The following is a 17,601-nucleotide window of genomic DNA, read 5'->3' as shown; positions in this document are numbered from 1 at the left end:
TTAAGTGTTCATACACTGGTCAGTGTACCCTATATGCCCCTGAAAATTACAAAGTACAAATCTATGTAAATGAAACTGACATTCAATTGAATTTCTTCTCTTTTTTGATCACTTAGATTGCCCATTTTTTTGACTGAGGTAAATTTCAAATAAAACGCTTATAAGGGTTAGGAACTGCTGGTTACAGAATTGAAATATAGTGCGGAGTACAAAAGCATAGAATCCATCAATACAGTTTCTTCAAAATATGCATTCAGAAAAATCTGCTAACAAGCGTAGATACGATTTTGTTCGCAGTATTCTTTCTGAAATCCACAGAAATGAAAGAAATGTCTCTGCCTTCAGACGTCAAGTAAAGCACGACAAACCGCCCTTGAGGTGTGTAATCGACGAGAGAAGGATACTTATCGAACAATGCAGACGAAAGAAAAAACCCTTAAGGTCAACTAGTCCGCATTGTTTCGGGAAGACCTTAAGTTCCGGCTACTCCTCCGCTTGTATAACAACAGATTAGGTTTTCGCTGCATATAATGAAAAATGGAGAATTCTTATGCGTTGCAGCAATATCTTCAGCCTTCAGGTTAACGCTTCATTAATGCAATTTATTATGTGAGTTAAAAAAAGAAATTTTGAGCTACACCTCTGGAATTAGCCGGAAGCAAATGCGAATAAATAAACGGTTATTTTCATTGTAAGAAAAGTGAATGTTGGATCCACGTGGATCGAACTTCTCTTACTTGTTCAAAAAAGAAAGAAAAAGAAAAGGATGTGTAATATCTGTTCCTCGGAGCCAGACTAATGTAAGTCACATAACTACTTTACAGGAGAGAGGGAAATCGTTTTCCTGGAACATACAAAGGAAGGGACTTGCGCTCTTTTAACACTTACTTGATGAAATATTCTTGGCTTTTGGGAATTCAATGGTGTAAAACAGCGGTACGCAACCTGTCGTTCGCGATCGACATGTCGATTTCAAGCTCATTTTCCGTCGATCACGACGATATTGTGGACCATGTTTTTGAAAGAGTCCCATAAAAAACATCATTTTTTGGAAAAAAAATATGCTGAACTTCTTATCAAAAAGAATTTCAATATTTTTTAAAACACTTTATAATCGTTTGAGGAGCCACAATTTTTAATTTTCAAGTAAAACATTCTCTTTCCCTTTTGCCCTTGGAAAATTATCAAAAGTTGCTATAGATTTACAAATAAAACATGGTATGGGTGTTTAACAAATTATTATAGTGAGAAAACATTTTTGTACGGGATTTTACCAGTGGCACAGCAAGAAGAGAATCAGTACCTCCAACAAGTCGATATTACTGTTCGTCCAAACTTGGAAATTAGATCGGCAGTTAATTTAGGTTACCCTATCACTGTGTAAATGTAGTAATTTCGTTTTAGAGTTTCACGGTTAGAAAGAATATCTTTTGAAATTTTGAATTTTTTGAATAAAAGCAATATATATGTGTGTCTTATAATTATTAATTGCACAAAAAAAAGGCAGTAGTGTAACCGGAATCTTTCCTGGGAAGGGGTAGCGTAGTCATAACGGGTGAGAATTTTCTCCTTGGAGAGTATTGGACCTTTACATGCATATACCATACTAGGGTTGAAATATAGCTTAAAATCAAGGGCCCTAAGGGTAGTTTAGACTATCGCATCGACTGTGCTTGAGGCAAATCTGTTTTTAAAAATTCTATTAAGTTTAACTTTAAACGTTTTTATTATTTTCTCTTTTTTTTTTAAAAAAAAAACGATCGCTACTGCTTCTTTTCGAGTTTTCAAACAATATTATCTATATTCAGTAAGTTACCGACCATTAGCCAGGACTAAGGCAGAAATACATGAAATTCACCGCCAGCTCAGTCAATTCCAGCCAAAGACTGCAGTTTCGTGTTTATTAGCACTCATCAGCCCGGCGTAAGAGTGACTGAGCTGGAGGTGGAAAACCTCTTAAGGAAGCTAATTCTGTATTAGCTACCAGTTTGTTTGGCACTCTTGGCTTCCTTAAGAGGTTTTCCACCTCCAGCTCAGTCCCTCCTATGCCGGGCTGATGAGTGCTAACAAGCACGAAACTGCAGTTCTCGGCTGGAATTGACTGAGCTGGCGGTGAATTTCATGTATTTCTGCTTTAGTCCTGGCTAATGGGCAGTAACTTATTGAATATACCTGCCTTGTCTTTAATCTTCGAGTTGAACCGAACCATTGCTTCGGTCATTCGTCTGGTCAGTGCTAATTCTGTATTAGTTACCAGTTTGTTTGGCACTCTTGGCTTCCTTAAGAGTTTTTCCACCTCCAGCTCAGTCACTCCTATGCCGGGCTGATGAGTGCTAATAAGCACGAAACTGCAGTCCTCGGCTAGAATTGGCTGAGCTGGCGGTGAATTTCAAATATTATCTATATTCAAAACTTTTCACTTAGTAGTTTTCGTCAAAGTCAAAGATACGTGGTTGGTATGTTTAAATGGGAAAATGCTAAGTTAAAGATCAAACATTATGGTTACTTAAGCTTCTGATCTAGACGAACAGTAGGCGCAGTTACCTACACAAATGAACACTAATAGTACCTACACGAGTAAATAGAAAGCCTACATAAAACTTCTTTCCATTTTAGCTACGAAACGATTTAGAATCTCCTTTACTATTTCAGACTTTTCTGCCGGTTTTATTCGGAGTACTTTCTGAGAGTAGTAAAACAAGAAAACGAAAAAATAAATCAAAACATATCGCGAAAAATACGTTAAAAAGTAAGAAAATAAACACAACATAATAATTGAAATAATTTTTATACAATGAGTATTAAAATAGTGTATTTGAAAATAGGTTTATTGTCTGGGAGAAATATATGTCGGTCAGTCTATTTGCTTTCTGTCTGCCTTCCTGCCGCTCATAATAGTTTTTGAAGTATCAATTTAACTGTATTTTTGTGTTATTTCTGCGTTACATTGTTTTCCCAACGCTTGTGTGCAGACATATTGAAAAATTAAGGTTTGGTAGTTTTATATTTTCATTAAACAGCCATAATAGTTGAACTTGCTAAATCATGACGTAATTTATGAACGTGTGTCAATGTATAGATTCAAGTGGTTGAATTTGACATAATTACTTTTGGAAGCAGACGTTTTCTTTTTGCATAAAAGACTTAATATATTTTTTTGAAACGATGAGAAGGAGATGTTTCGAAATTAGCTGACCTGCCTGATTCTGTCCGTGATATATATATATATATTACATCATTTTCTCACGGAGAAAATAAGTGGATACGTGCTCAAGATAATCCTCTAACTAAATACGAAAACATTAAATTGAAAATTTGCATAACAGTATAGACTAATATCCTTAAAATCCCCGTTAGAATAAAGACAACAGTCTTTGTAAAATCTTATAATATAGTGAAAATGTCCGAAATAACGCCAATGGTTCGTTCAAACCCCAATTAAAATCAAGTCAGAAGTCCTTCTTTAACGTGCCATAAAAATACGGACTACAGGGCATCAATAAATCTCTATCAGATTAAGACCTCACAATAATCACTAATGATTCTTATTAGAATAAGGAACTCAGTCTTTTAAAATGCCCTTTCACAGTTATGATATTACTCTCTAGAAATACTCATTAGAATAAGTTTAATAATTTCTGTAGAACGCCAATATTCCGTCAAAATCGCTATTAGATTTCTGACAACAGTTATTAACCTGTTTTATTTTTCATAAGAAATAACTTTTCACTTAACAATGCAGAAAATGATATGTATTTAACAACTACGGAGAATTTTTCTTAAGATATTAGATCTTTAAGGCATTTTCAGAACAAGAATTTCGTTGTGGTTTCAGCTGCAGTGGCAAAAAGGGTAAAATTCTCTATTTTTGAATTGCACTAAAATGAAAAAGAAATTTGTACGCATGTATGCGCGTGAGAACTTATGCTTCGAAAATTCATACTTTTTCAATGTAGGGTAGACCGGGGCACATTTACGCATGGGCAGGCCTGGATTTACGTACAAGCTAAGCATGCTACAGCTTAGGGCCTCCAATTTATGAGGGGCCCCTAACGCCCAGAAATTAGCATGATTTGTTCCTAAAAAAAGAAAAGTACTTGAAAAAAATAATTTCAATTTCTAGTGCTTGAAAACCTTGAAAATTTGAAAAAAGTGTGGCTACAAAGCACAAAATGGAGGGAGGAGGGAGAAGGAATATCAATGTATGTCAATTTCAGCTCCGTTCTACATCCTGATCCTGTTTCTGAAACATATTACAAACTTTTTTGACTCACATGTTTCATATCTTTTTACTATCAAGAACCAAAATATCAGAGACTGGAAAGTATAAATGAAGTGCGTTAAATAATTTTAATTGTTCTAAAGTCCTTGAAAATAATTAGATAAGTCTTTGAAAATCCTAAACAAAGTGGGCTCCAATTTTATTTCTTATCAAGTGTTTACATTATGAACTGTTCAAATGCGCGCTATGTTACTCTGTTGTTACCTATTATCCAAAATTGTACATCATTTACATATTTAAATGCATTTTCTTCTATTGATCATTTTATATTTAATTCATTGTTGCATTTGTCGGTGGGTTGGAGGGGCGATTAAAAACTAACTGTATTGAAAGCCAATGTGAGCAAGTAATAATGCATTGTCTTTTCTCTTCCCGCTCTCTTTCTCTCTGTGAACTGATCTCTCTGTTACTGATTTGTCGAATCAAAAACAACTTTTACTGTGTGTTATCTTAATTTTCGAAAGAGTATACAACTTTTAAAAAGTGTTATTTGCCTTTTTCTGTCCTGATATTTTAATAGTTCCAGCGACATCCTATACGGCATCAAAATGCAGAATTTTATATCTATTTTTCAAAATTTCTTCGGGGAGAGAAACCCCGGGTCATTGACAATTGGAAACACTCTATACTCCGTTTAATGGGGAGCCCTTACTCATTCTCTTGATACCATTCCCCCTCTTAAGGTCAATCCAAACAGGACATCGTGGGAAACACATTAAAACACGATTAACAGAGTTAGAGTATTGCTGTATATATCAGAGGGAAGAGACAAATATAGTAAAGGGGGGAAAAATAAAAAAATCCTCTTACATCACCGAAAGAAACGTTGTTCAAACTACAAACTACCCATACCTGGAATAACTTAGGGCCCCGTTAAGTCTAAATCCGACCCTGCGCGTGGGGCACGTTTACGCAGTGCCCTTTTTTCAATACGAGTTTTAACTGGAGAGCCAACAGTCATTACAGCTTGATGCTGCTCTCTAGCACATATTCTCACAAGTTTTTGAGCATCAGTCGAGCTTCGGTCTAGCCTGCAGAAAGAATAATCTGTTTTCTACCAAGTTGAGTAAGTTTTGAGTTGAACGTTTGGATAGCTTATTATGAATAAATAATACTTAGTTAAAAAAGAAAAAAATATATAAAAAGCAGCTTTAATCCTTTTTTGAGAATTATACTTGTATGGACTGAAATGTTACTAAATTTTTCTTCACCTTAAAAATAAATCCAAATTTGGCGACGGGGTAAGTTTACGCGTTGACGTTGGAGCACCTTTTCACACGTTCTTGCGATGTCTTATTTCTAAACGTCCCCTAATGCTTTTTTCGCTCCAAACTGTCTCAAACCTTTTTAGTATTTTCGGGCTATTTAGTTTTGAAAATCACCATTTATTTCTTAATTGAGCTACAAATTCGTATCTTATAGGTTACAATCATGTAGTGCTGTTTTCATGCCCATTAAGCTTTTACTTTATATACTATTCAGTCTGTAATAAATTTGCTTCATTTTAACAATGGCAAGACATTATGTTCAAAACACTAACAGAACCACGTTAGGTGTCAAAATAAATATTCGTAAACCCTCGTGTCTGGGGTAAGTTTACACAACCGACTTGGAATTAAAAATATTTTTTTTTAACGGTTAAAAACACAAACTGAGCAACAACTGAATATACCAATTTTGACTCCATTAACTGCTTCATAATATCGTCATACCTAAAATTTCCTAACTTAAAACCTAACAATTAGAAAATTCATTAAAATAAATCCATGTAAACTTGCCCTCTTCTACCTTTTACATTTTTGATAGTAAGTACTTTTGCTTATATTTACAACAATTATGACTGATACAGAGTACTCCGTAACAATATTGGTTAGAAAGATAAAATGAGCAGTAGAGCAGTCGATACTATGCGCTACCAATGCGAGGATAGCAAACTTTCAACGAATACTTTCCATTACTTTTAAAGAATAATAAATGAATTGAATGATAAGAGTTGTGAAAGCGTTTCGACTAGATTGCAAATTTATAAATGTGCAATGGTATGTCTTGGAGACATCGTTGGGAACATAAATATCGTTATGATGCAGTTTTGTCCCCTTTCTATTTTGGAAAAAACGTTTCACTGTTTACAAAGTAATTCGCATGACCTTTTGACTTCTGACATTTAATCTCATGAAAAGAAAACTTAGGTGGCTTGAAAGGAAAGATAAATACAGTTACATAGCGCATTTGTGTGTCAAAAATAGGAGTCCCATGAACCATTTTCAGAAACAAAAATAAAAGAACCTGTTTCACTCTCTCTCAAAATGCTTTTTTCTTTTATTTGATGGGAAAATAACCCCTTTTTTATGCCTTTGCTAGCTAGATCAGCGTTTCTTAACTTCATTAATAAGTTAAACCATACTGAATGTCAATTTTTTCGTGAAACCTCAAGCGTTTCTTCAGCAGTAAAGTTTGAATGTAATATTCTTAAGTGGTTTACATGAAATAAAAATGAAAGTTACTTCAAATAATATTTATTGTCTTCAAAAAGTACCGTAAACTCGGGCTACTTTGGCCCACATATTGGAATTTTTCTCATTTTTACTCAATAATTTTGAAACTATTTCTATTTCTAAGTCATGGAAAAAATTTTACACACCTAGAGTACTCTTTGTTTGATTTTTGAATAGTTACCATTTTGTTTGAATGTATAATTGCCCTTTTTAATTGTCCCTTTTTTAATACTATCCTGCGTTTGGGTTACTTTGGCCCAAAATGGGTTTTCCTATTTAAAATCATTGTACAACTAGTGACGAGGAAAGACATGTTTTCATGCGAAAATCTATTTTTTTTTTTAAATAAAAGTACATTTTACAAGAAGTTTGAGCCATACATATTTGCTTTAAGCAATTATAATTTTTTTTAAAAAATGTGTGTGTTTGCTTAGTTATCTGTTGTCTTACAAATTACCTACGGAGAACAGTCATCTTTTTATTAGCCTTGGAGGTTGGATAATGTTACTAACAGAACACCGTTTATAAATTATTTATTATTTAAAAAAAGAACTTTCTGAGTTTAATTTTAGGTTTATTCCGTAGTATACTCAATGGTTTATTATGTACTTAATACATTTCGCGGGTGCGGGACATTTTAAAGCATATATTTGCCCTTAATTCCCAGAATTTAAAGATTTATATTTTAATTGTTATATATTCGTATATAAGGAACTATTACGTATCATAATACAAAGTAACAACTTTCAAAGAATATATGTACTTGAAAACATTAATTTGTACGTGTTGCCAGTGTAACCACTTGTTCACGCCCACAACACGTACAAATAGCTATTTTTTAAATAAAAAAAATAATTTTAAAAAGTTTATATTTCATATTATGATACATGATGGTTCTTTTTTCCGAATATATGAAAGTTAATAGACAAAGTATAAAATATGGGAAATAAAGTGCGAATATGTGGGTAAAGATGTTACACCCGTACAAATGAATTGAATACCCAATAAATACTATAGAAATGTAAGTGAATCAGTTAAAATTAGCTCTATTATGGATGAAAGTTTATCTGACAGAATGTAACATATTTGGTCAACGGATATATATAAAAAATATCAACAAGCAGCACACACTAAAAATCATTAAGTATTGGGACACTTTCAAAAATCACCTTTTTAAAAATTTCTGGATCGATAAGAGGCCGATTGTTTTGTAATTTTTTCCCAGAAAAGGGGTGCTTCAACCTTCAGCTGACAGTTTCTAACAAAAATTAAATCACCTATGCATTTTGGGGGTCATCCACTAATTGAAGAAACGAAAAAAGTTAATAAATCATCCTTTATCGTAAAGAGTAATAAACTATACGTTTCAGAAGTTAGTTTACTAAATTATTTCATGAGTTTTTATAAAAATACCACTTTTCCTCGCGTAGGTATAAGCATTTCTTTCAAAATTACCATTTCATTCCCAGGCTAATCTAGCCGCCCTGGCAGCTAATTGGTCGCAAATAATCTTTTTATCACAAACAAAACCTTAGCAACATGGAACAATTGCAAGCAAGTGTTGCAATTTGCAACGATCCCTTACTATTCGAAAATAATTAAAATGAGGTTCATTAGGTCACCGATATCTTATTAAATTTTTATGATATTTGGCTGAATTTGTTTTTAAAGTTGCCACATCCTATTGCCGACGAAATGTTAAAAGCTTTAAATTGCTGTATTTCGTGCATATGCAGTGGTATTGAATTGCTTTAAATGTTGTATAAAATTTACGTTATTATTTTGTTGCAAGCCGGAGGCAGTGTTCACCAATCCGATGTTGGTGGGTTTTAAAAAGCTGTCGTAGGTGACCAGTCTATACTATTAAAATCTGTGCGCTTCCATATGTCTTACTGAGGTCACATCTCCTCAAGAACCACTGATAGCTGAGAATCGACAGAGGGACCACAAAATTTTATGAGGAACCTATTTTTCCCAGTCTCGTCTTTGTTCAAATTTAATTAGCAAGAACATTATTTAAAACTAAGATAAAATGTTCACTAACTTACGAGTTTGAAGCTGTTGAGCCATAATGTGAAGTCGCCGAAGGTGACGAGGAAGGGACGAAGTCTATGAAGTATAAAGCCGAAAGCGGCTTAGCGAAAATAATGTGAATACCTACCTTGTGACAATGAAAAAAGTGACCGGTGCTCGCAGAGCTGTTCTAGCAATTCCAAAAGAGACTTGCTTTCTCTATTGGAATACCTCTGAGCTACAGGTGGATTATTAGAACATCGATTAAGCATCGTCCTTTTTGGTTCATACAAAACTAACAATAAACCACAATAGAAACATTATTATGTTTAAAAGTTACATCATTTAAAAGTATCTGCCATATTTTCATGTATTTTTTCTTCACAACTGATATTTTCCTTTTTTTTTCAGAAATTCTCAACGTTCATCAGTGTCACTATCAGCCTCTTCGTAGGAGCAGTTATTCTAAGTGAGTAGAGTTATTTTTTAATAATTATTGTCAGATGTTCAAAAAGGCATTCATTTTTTTTTTATTTCTGCATGTTGGAAATTTTGTCTTTCTTACAATGAAAATATAAATGCAATAGTGATGAATAAGGATTGATTTTGAACTAGTATAAGAAGAAATAAGTGAGACGGCGTGTGGTACAAATATAAGATTTCGAAAGTTATGTAATTTTTTAGTAAAATATGTTTTAAACATCTTATTTGTATATGTAGGAAATATGAAGTGAGGCTATATAGATTGCACGTGCAGCAAAATTAGCAAAATTACACTCAGATGAGTAAAATGCAATTAGTACAGCGGACTCTCGTTTTAAGCGGTTTTTTTTTTACGCAGCTTCGATTAAATGCGGTTTAAGATTTGACACCTTTATTTTATTTTAGGCGGATGAGTTTCGGTTTTACGCGGATGCAGCAATGCAAACATATAAAATTTTCCCCTCTTTCAAAATCCAAACTCCTAAAAATTGCAGATTACGCGTAATCAACTGCATTTTGGCGTGCTAATAATCGAGCTTGGGCTACTGGAGACATTTTATATGATTGGTTCCAGAGCTCTTTCCAGAAGTAAAATTATTAAACTCACGCAGTTCAGAACCCACTGGAAGAAGAGGTTTTAGGAGTGACAAAGGAGGCCAAAACCATCGAGGATACCGACGTCGGTGACGCACAACCAAAAACGTTCACATTGAAAATTTTGAGCCATTCCTAGACAGTAGAAATGATCTTTTTGATTTCTTAGTGAAGGAATATTCTGTCATGGAAATGACGCGAGTATCATGGATGCGTTAATTCTCTGCAAAGAATTACAGAGAAAAATTCTTAATGACTGCCAAAAGACTATCCTAGCCAGCTCCTCTTTATAAACAGAGCACGAAATTAATTTATGTTTTCTTTATGCATGTTGTGCATAAAAGTCGATATAAGTGCATATCAAACTTATTAAACAATTAGTTATCACTAGAATGAAGTATTTTGTTATATACGGAACCAAACCCCTAGTATTAGGTCTCAATTTACGCGGTTTCGATTTACTTGGCATTTCCGTGGAACGTAAGCCCCGCATAAAACTAGGGTCTACAGTATATTTTTTACTAAGGTATTATATTAAATTAAAATAACTTTTAATTTATTTAATAAAATGCATAATTTAAATAACTTTTAACAGTGTTTTCAAAACAAAGAGAAAATTGAACCGATATCAGTTTTGAATACTTTCAATTATTGCTGAAAAAGTTGGGACATGCTAAAATTCTTCAAATAAATTGTGCGTTTTACTTGGCACAACGACAGATGAAAATGTTTGAAAACACCGCAGCAAAAACCTTGATTTTTCAATGTTTCTCATCAAGTCTTCGTTTCTTTCTTCACTCATATCTTTTCCGACAGCAAAATAGAGCGTACACATTCGTAAATATCCGTATTCCTTCTCGCTATCGCTGCTTTTACTGTCAGCAGGCGAAATGATTGTCCAATTCTCCGATTATCCATTCTTAAATTACAAGAACTCGGGTTGTGATAATATTTCAAAAATAGACCTCAATATGTGTTTCGATGTATTTTAAAATGTCATAAAGATAGCAAATTATACTGTCTGACCATGGATTACATGGAAAGGCTAATATCCAGTTTATAGGCGGAAATGGACGTATCTATTAGTTTATAGGGGTGTTAGTTGGTTTGCTACAGATATGCACTTTTGCCTCTCTATTATTTAGCCTTAGTTTTGTAAAAATGAAAATTTGCTCTCAGCAACATTTTTTTTAATCTAAAGTACATTCGATCTATATTCTTACGGCAAAAATTAATTGATTTATTTATTCACAACAAAGTTTTTGAGCTTACCATTTTGCTTTTACGTTCGTGAACGAAATGGAAATATTTTTTCTTTCTGTTGTTCCCATGGTATCTATTTTTGTTTTCCCTTATTTTATTTTAGAGAATGCAATAAATAAGTAAGGCACTAGGGACATTATAAAACGCGTGCATCAAAATCCCATCGCTATTTTCCCTTCTCCCTTGCCAGATTCATTCAGATGGAATAGTCTTTACTTAGCAGATTGCCAAATTACATACAATCCGCGGTCAAACAATAACATGCAAGAAATCCCCCCCTCCCCGAAAAAGGCCCTAAAAGGGCAAATATATATAAGCTAACATTATCAAATTCTGGTTTCTCTTGAATATGAAGTAATAAATCGAATCTGTTCATTAAAATAACTTCATTAGAAACTGAGAAATTATTTTTCTTAATTTTATTTTTAAAATTGCTGTAGTTGGTATATTTTTGAAAATGCGAATAAACCTGCGTCACCTATTCTTTTTTGAAATCAACTTTCTACAGTTATTTTGAATCAATTTAATCTTTTAAGTAAAAGGGAATTTTGGTCAGATTATGTTTTTATGATTTGAGTTAATTGCGATTCTTCATGCGCTCCCAGAATGTCGAAGTAACTATAATTTTTTCCACCATTTGAATTGCATTTTCAATACCGCTTAGTTTTCCCTAATATCCTTTTTCAGACAGACTTGAATAATAACCATTTTCAACCTTTAATTTAGTCTAGACGAATATCGACCTGTTCTCGATAATAACACATCTCGAGTGCATAATGAGTTTTTATAATTTGAGGTTTTCAACGGTCTTCAGTGCTCATTACATTTGGAAAATAACCAAATTCAGACAGATTTCGAACGGTTTTCTTTATTTGAATTAATTAAAGGCAATGACAACTACTTTTCAGTGACTCCAGGCATTCTTTAATTATGAAAATTTGAGAAGTTCACAGAAAAACTTAGGCAACGCCTAAAAAAATAAAACAGGTGTTGAAATAAGGGAGTAAAAAAGAGAAGAATGAGAGCATTCTAAATGAGAAAATACTGTTTTACGAATGTTAGGAAGTACAATTTTAGCTGCCTAAGAGAATCTCAAAAGTAAAATCAGTTTTTTTGAAGCTTTTTTTTTAGTTCATTATCAAATTTTATGCTATGTTATTATAACGTTACGAATTAGTATCAATGAGTTAGAGTACCAAAATTCAAAATGTTAATATTTACAACTAGGTGGAACACTGTTAGTACCGAGTTGAACCACATTTTACCGTTCAGAGATCTCGTTAATGAAATTATTTTATTAATTATTTATTAATAATCGTTTGCCGTTATCGATTAGCTTCTACAAATGATCAAAATAAGATTTAATTTCAGTTCACACATCCAATACTGACTCTTTTTCATTGTTATTCTGTTTTAGAAAGAATTGACCATAAACGAATGATGCCGTTGAATTCGAAACGTTTTTATCAATTCTAGGAATGTCAAAGCAACTCTTAATTAAAGCTATAATTAGTACAGGTATCAATTAGTTCTAATGCAGAAGTTTGTGTCTCTTAGCTACATTTTGTATGATGAGCTATCTCTAACCGAGTACTGGCCCGCTAGTCTTGAGAAAGTTTCAAAAATGGACTTTTGGCCAAAAAGTTTAAAGACCCCTGGATTAACCTATACCGTCCCACGCAGGTACGTTTGAAAGATTGAGGTCCTAACCAGGAAACCAATACCATACTACCGCGCCTACACCATACGATAGTGTAATACTGAAAAAAAAAAAAAAAGTAGCAATCAAAAGAAGATAGTAAAACTTGTTTCCGGATGCATAAATAATTTTCCCTCGTGTCCATTAATTGAAGTATGAGGCTTAAATTCCACCAAAAGTTTTAGAAAAGTCGCCTTTTGAGCGTTTCGGTGAGGATATTTTTCATTAATCTTTGCAGATGAATCTCCTGCTACATGTAGACGATGAAATCGCCCACACCTTCAATTTCTTGACAAGTCTTTGAATTTGGCACGTTTATTAAAATTTCTGGAGACTTTAAGACCTTATATTTCAATAGCTGGGACACGAGGACAAATATTTTTTTGCGTTAAAAAAATGTTTCAATATGCTCTTTCGATTGCTACCTGTTTAAACTTTTGCTAAATAATATGGAAGTAAAGACGAAGGCAACCTGTCCATAAAGACGCATAAAACCGAAGAATAAGGGACCTAACTACAGAAGAACTTAGCAATGTGATTTAAAAGCAGGTAAACAACAATGAATCGAAACTAAGTTTCGTTAACATACTACAGACAATACTACAGGCAATGACACTACAACCAGACGGAATCATATATCAATTGCTACATTCAATGTTGATCTGATAAGCTCTGTTTTATTAGATGCATTTTTTTTTTTTTTAATTATCAACCATTGTATGAAGAGTACAAAATAAATCCAAGAAGGGAAAAAAAGCCAGACGGCTTGATCAATTCTGTCCACGTTTGACCAATCAAGAGTGCCCGTCTTTCCGGCTGGAAGTCGTTCATCGCGGCTCAGTGATATCTTGCGAAACGAAAAGATGACTTCGCATTGAGTAACGGCTCAACTTGGTCCTTTTTCATTCATCGCCTGTCAAACCGCCTGATCGTTTTCAAACACTGTATGGGAAAATGTAATTCGTCAACCGAGCTCAGATCCTTCCTGAATGGGAAGTTTTCAGAGGTTAAAATGAAGTCAGGATAAAAGATTTAGGTATAGGCAGCAGCTCTAGCAAAAATTGAGGGGTCAAAAAAGGTGTGAAGGGTTAGGGGGTGGTGCCTCTAAAACTGATTTTTTTTTTTTTTGTAAACTTGAGCCATATTATTGAATTTTAACATTACTGATTAAGTGACCAAAAATGTGGAATATTTCATCAAGCTTCAGGACAGCTGGTAACCGTGGACTCCCCTTTCCTATTAAAAGTTCTATTCTTAAGAAATAACATGGAAAAAGGTCATTTAGTTGGAACTTTTTGTTTCATTTTCGTGAAATAAATCAATTCACCGTGTAAAAAAAATAATAATCACAAGATTGTTATTTTTAACTCTAAAAAGTGAGCTGAATTTTTGAAAATGAGGAGGCAGTTGCTTCTTTGCCCCCTATACGGGTGGGATCGGAGTTAGTAATATATTAAGCCTGATTACGTCTTTGAGACTCACAGTAAAATGTTCGAGATCTTTCATTTTGTTTTTATTTCAAAAGCCAAGACCAATTTTTAATGGATATTTTTTTAAGGTGACAAGGAACTATCAATTTTTTACCGTTTTTTCGACGAATTGCATTGAAATTTGCAGCTTAGTTACATGTTGCAATCACAAAAACAAGTGCAAAATTATATTGAAATATTTTAAAATTTAAATTTTGAATTTTTAGCGCATTTTTTATATTACGACTCGCGCCTGAAATTTCATCAAAATGACAATGTAGTAGCAAAATATGATCCATAAAACAACAGAAAATAAAATGTCAGGAGTACTTTTTCAAAATGTTGTGGTAAAAATAAAAATTAGAGAAATAACCCAAAAACTAGACATTTTCGGTAAAATATGTCCATACTTCAATAAAATATAGCAATTATATTAGACACAGCCAACCAAACAGAAAAATTTTCCCATCAAAATGTTAAGAACCCTCTCAGGTACTTTGCATAAAATTTTTAGCAAATTTAAATAATAATTAATTTTAGTGGAACAGTTTGAAATTTGTAAACATACTAAAAATGATGTTTTGAGAAAATCAACATTTACTGTTTTACTGATGCAAATTTCATTATTAAATAAATAATTTAATTTTTCATACAAACTCACCACAAATAAAGTATTTTGATTTATTTGAAATAGTATTAAAATTAAAAATTTAAACATTATATGCTTCTTAAAAAATATATAATAACCTGTTTCATTACGTCTACAGGAATTTTTTATACAATAATAAATTCCTTATTTTTGTGAATAATATTAAATTATGCTTCTTACATTGGAATAGTAAGAATGGAGTTTAAATTTTAAGTAGATCCGTCTTTTTTTTGCTTTCCGCCTTTTTACTCCCCTTTTCCTTTTTTTTTTTTCTTTCTTCTTTCTCCCCCCCCCCCCCCTCCCCATTTTTTAGATGCTACGATTATGTGATTTCTGATGTAATTTTCATGCAATTGAGAAGGTTTAATGATTTCCCTTTCCTGTGGCTTTTTATTCATTTTAAGATTGGTAAATTGTGAATTACAAGATCCATTTATGTTGCCTAAAAATTATTTTGGACACGGCATCTCTGGAAATAACTATTACCATCTGCTTTTTTTTTTCAAAAGAAAACAAATATAGAAATATTTTTTTCTTTCTTCTCTTTTAAGCCAGTTTCTTTCTGGCTTTTTTCTTTATACTAGTTGTCCTACTTCTGTAAATTTTTGGAGCATTATTTAACTTCAAACACATAGATACGGTAGTTATGAATGAGAACTCTTTAAATCATACCTCATTCAAGAATTTCCCATTACAAAGATAGTTCCTTAGATCTTTTTTTTCGCTTTCAAATAAAAAGTTTTTATATTACTATTTTCCTTAATATTTTTATTTAATATTTTAACTGCGCATATTTCTTACTGCATGATGGATGCTTGGTTTTCCGTTGGTTGCTTCTTGTGTCCTCGAATATTTTTTGAAAATTTTACGATTTATCATATTTCATTTCACATGATGTTCAGTATGAATCAAAATCTGCAAAGATAGATTAAAATTTTAACAGCATTTCAATCAACTTTAGAAGCATGAATAATCAACTATACACCAAAGAAACTCAAAAAGAAAAAAAAGTACGTTTAAAAAAGAAAAAGCAAAGCTACGTTTCGAAATCTAGCTGCGCACTTGACTACAATTGTTTTCTTCATTTCCCAGAAACTAGTCCATTTTTTGATTATAATGTCAAATTCTTTTTCCTTCCTTTTACAAAAAAGGAAGTATTGTATTCGCGAAAATATTTTCATTCAAAAATCGACCTTAATTTCCATTTTGCTCACCCCCAAATAAATGTTGATTTTTTTTTCGACTCGACCACACGTGGATAAGTGCCTAAGAACGTATAGACACGCGAAATAACCATTTTGAAGATTCCCGGGTTGATTACAACGAGCTTTCTTGTGACGTCTGTATGTACGAATGTATGTATCTGCGTATGTGCGGATGTATGACGCATAACTCAAGAACGGAATGTCCTAGCAAGTTGAAATTTGCTGCGTAGACTCCTAGTGGGGTCTAGTTGTGCACCTCCCCTTTTGGTTGCATTTTTTATCAATGAAATAAGTACATAAATAAAATAAATTAATTAAAATAATAAATATTTAAAGATACAATTACGTAAAATAAATGAATATTTATTCACCAATACCTTGTCTTACATGTAATATCAATAACGCAGCAGTTACCGTTATGTAATGTAAAATGAAAGTCGAAAATACACATATATGTCAATTTAAAAAACAAATTCTGAAATTTTATAATTCGAAATATAATTAAGTGCCATTGTCTGTAAGAATCAGGCAGTTTAAAGCATTTGTGATTGTTGACATTTTTAATTTTTTTTTTTACATATGTTGTTCCTTATCTTAAATGTAATGTAAATCCGAAATTTGAGCTTTGTCTGACTCGCCGTTTTTGAGAAAACATTTTTTTTTTTTTTGTTTAGGGGGCGTGGCACATTTTTGACGGTTTTTCAAATTTGCAGATTTTAATGTGCTTGTTGCTTGAAGCGCCCTTATAATGACATGGATTTTTCAATTCCATATTACAATATGGTCTTGTTAGATACTGTTACAGCTGTCAAATCGGTGACACTACGAGTGCGACGCCCTCAAACTCCGTTTAAAAATGACCGAAAATGATTTTTTTTCTATATTCAAGGCCAATTTTCTCAAAGCGCCTTCATGATGACACCAACATTTTTAGATCATTTTCTAGCCACACTTACATACATCAAAAATATGTATCAAAATTGGTGTCACTATAAGGGCGCCATCAGATATTGGAACTTTTATTCGATAAATTTCACAAAAACACAAATATTTGGAATCTAATGACAACCGTCGCCCTCATAGCAGATATCTGATACTACATTAGGTTGATAACCAACATGTTTGTCTAACATTTGCACACAAAAAATCGGTGTCACTCCTATTATTTTTGGAAATATAATCATTCCAAGTTAGTACGTTATGGCGTTTTTTTATATTTATTTATTTAATATTTTCACACCCAGTTTTTTTTTTTTTGAACATATTTATTTTCAATTTAATACAAAGAAGTGTACCTTATAACATAAACAGCTTTGAGCAGCAAGAGAGTCATTTTCTTGAATAAAAAATGCCCGTTTTCATATAGGTACCAGGTGGATCTATTGTGCATAACATGTCTTGACTATTATACCAATACTCGTCTTGTTTTTCCGGCCAAACAAATTTATT

The 17,601-nt window shown here is 32.8% G+C and overlaps 1 protein-coding gene across 1 annotated transcript in view; it reads left to right on the top strand.

Moving 5' to 3' along the window:
* LOC129225276 (dual oxidase maturation factor 2-like) overlaps positions 1-17,601 on the top strand; it is a 211,224-nt gene that overhangs the window by 48,359 nt on the left and 145,264 nt on the right. Inside the window, exon 3 of the mRNA XM_054859862.1 lies at positions 9,202-9,259. Within this exon, the coding sequence (XP_054715837.1) occupies positions 9,202-9,259 (58 nt within the window). The remainder of the gene's footprint in view (positions 1-9,201; positions 9,260-17,601) is intronic.

Source organism: Uloborus diversus, chromosome 6, assembly GCF_026930045.1.
Source record: "Uloborus diversus isolate 005 chromosome 6, Udiv.v.3.1, whole genome shotgun sequence".
Classification (NCBI taxonomy): Eukaryota; Metazoa; Arthropoda; class Arachnida; order Araneae; family Uloboridae; genus Uloborus; species Uloborus diversus.
The sequence above is the reverse complement of the archived record's forward strand: the minus strand, read 5'-3'. Positions and strand labels throughout refer to the sequence as shown.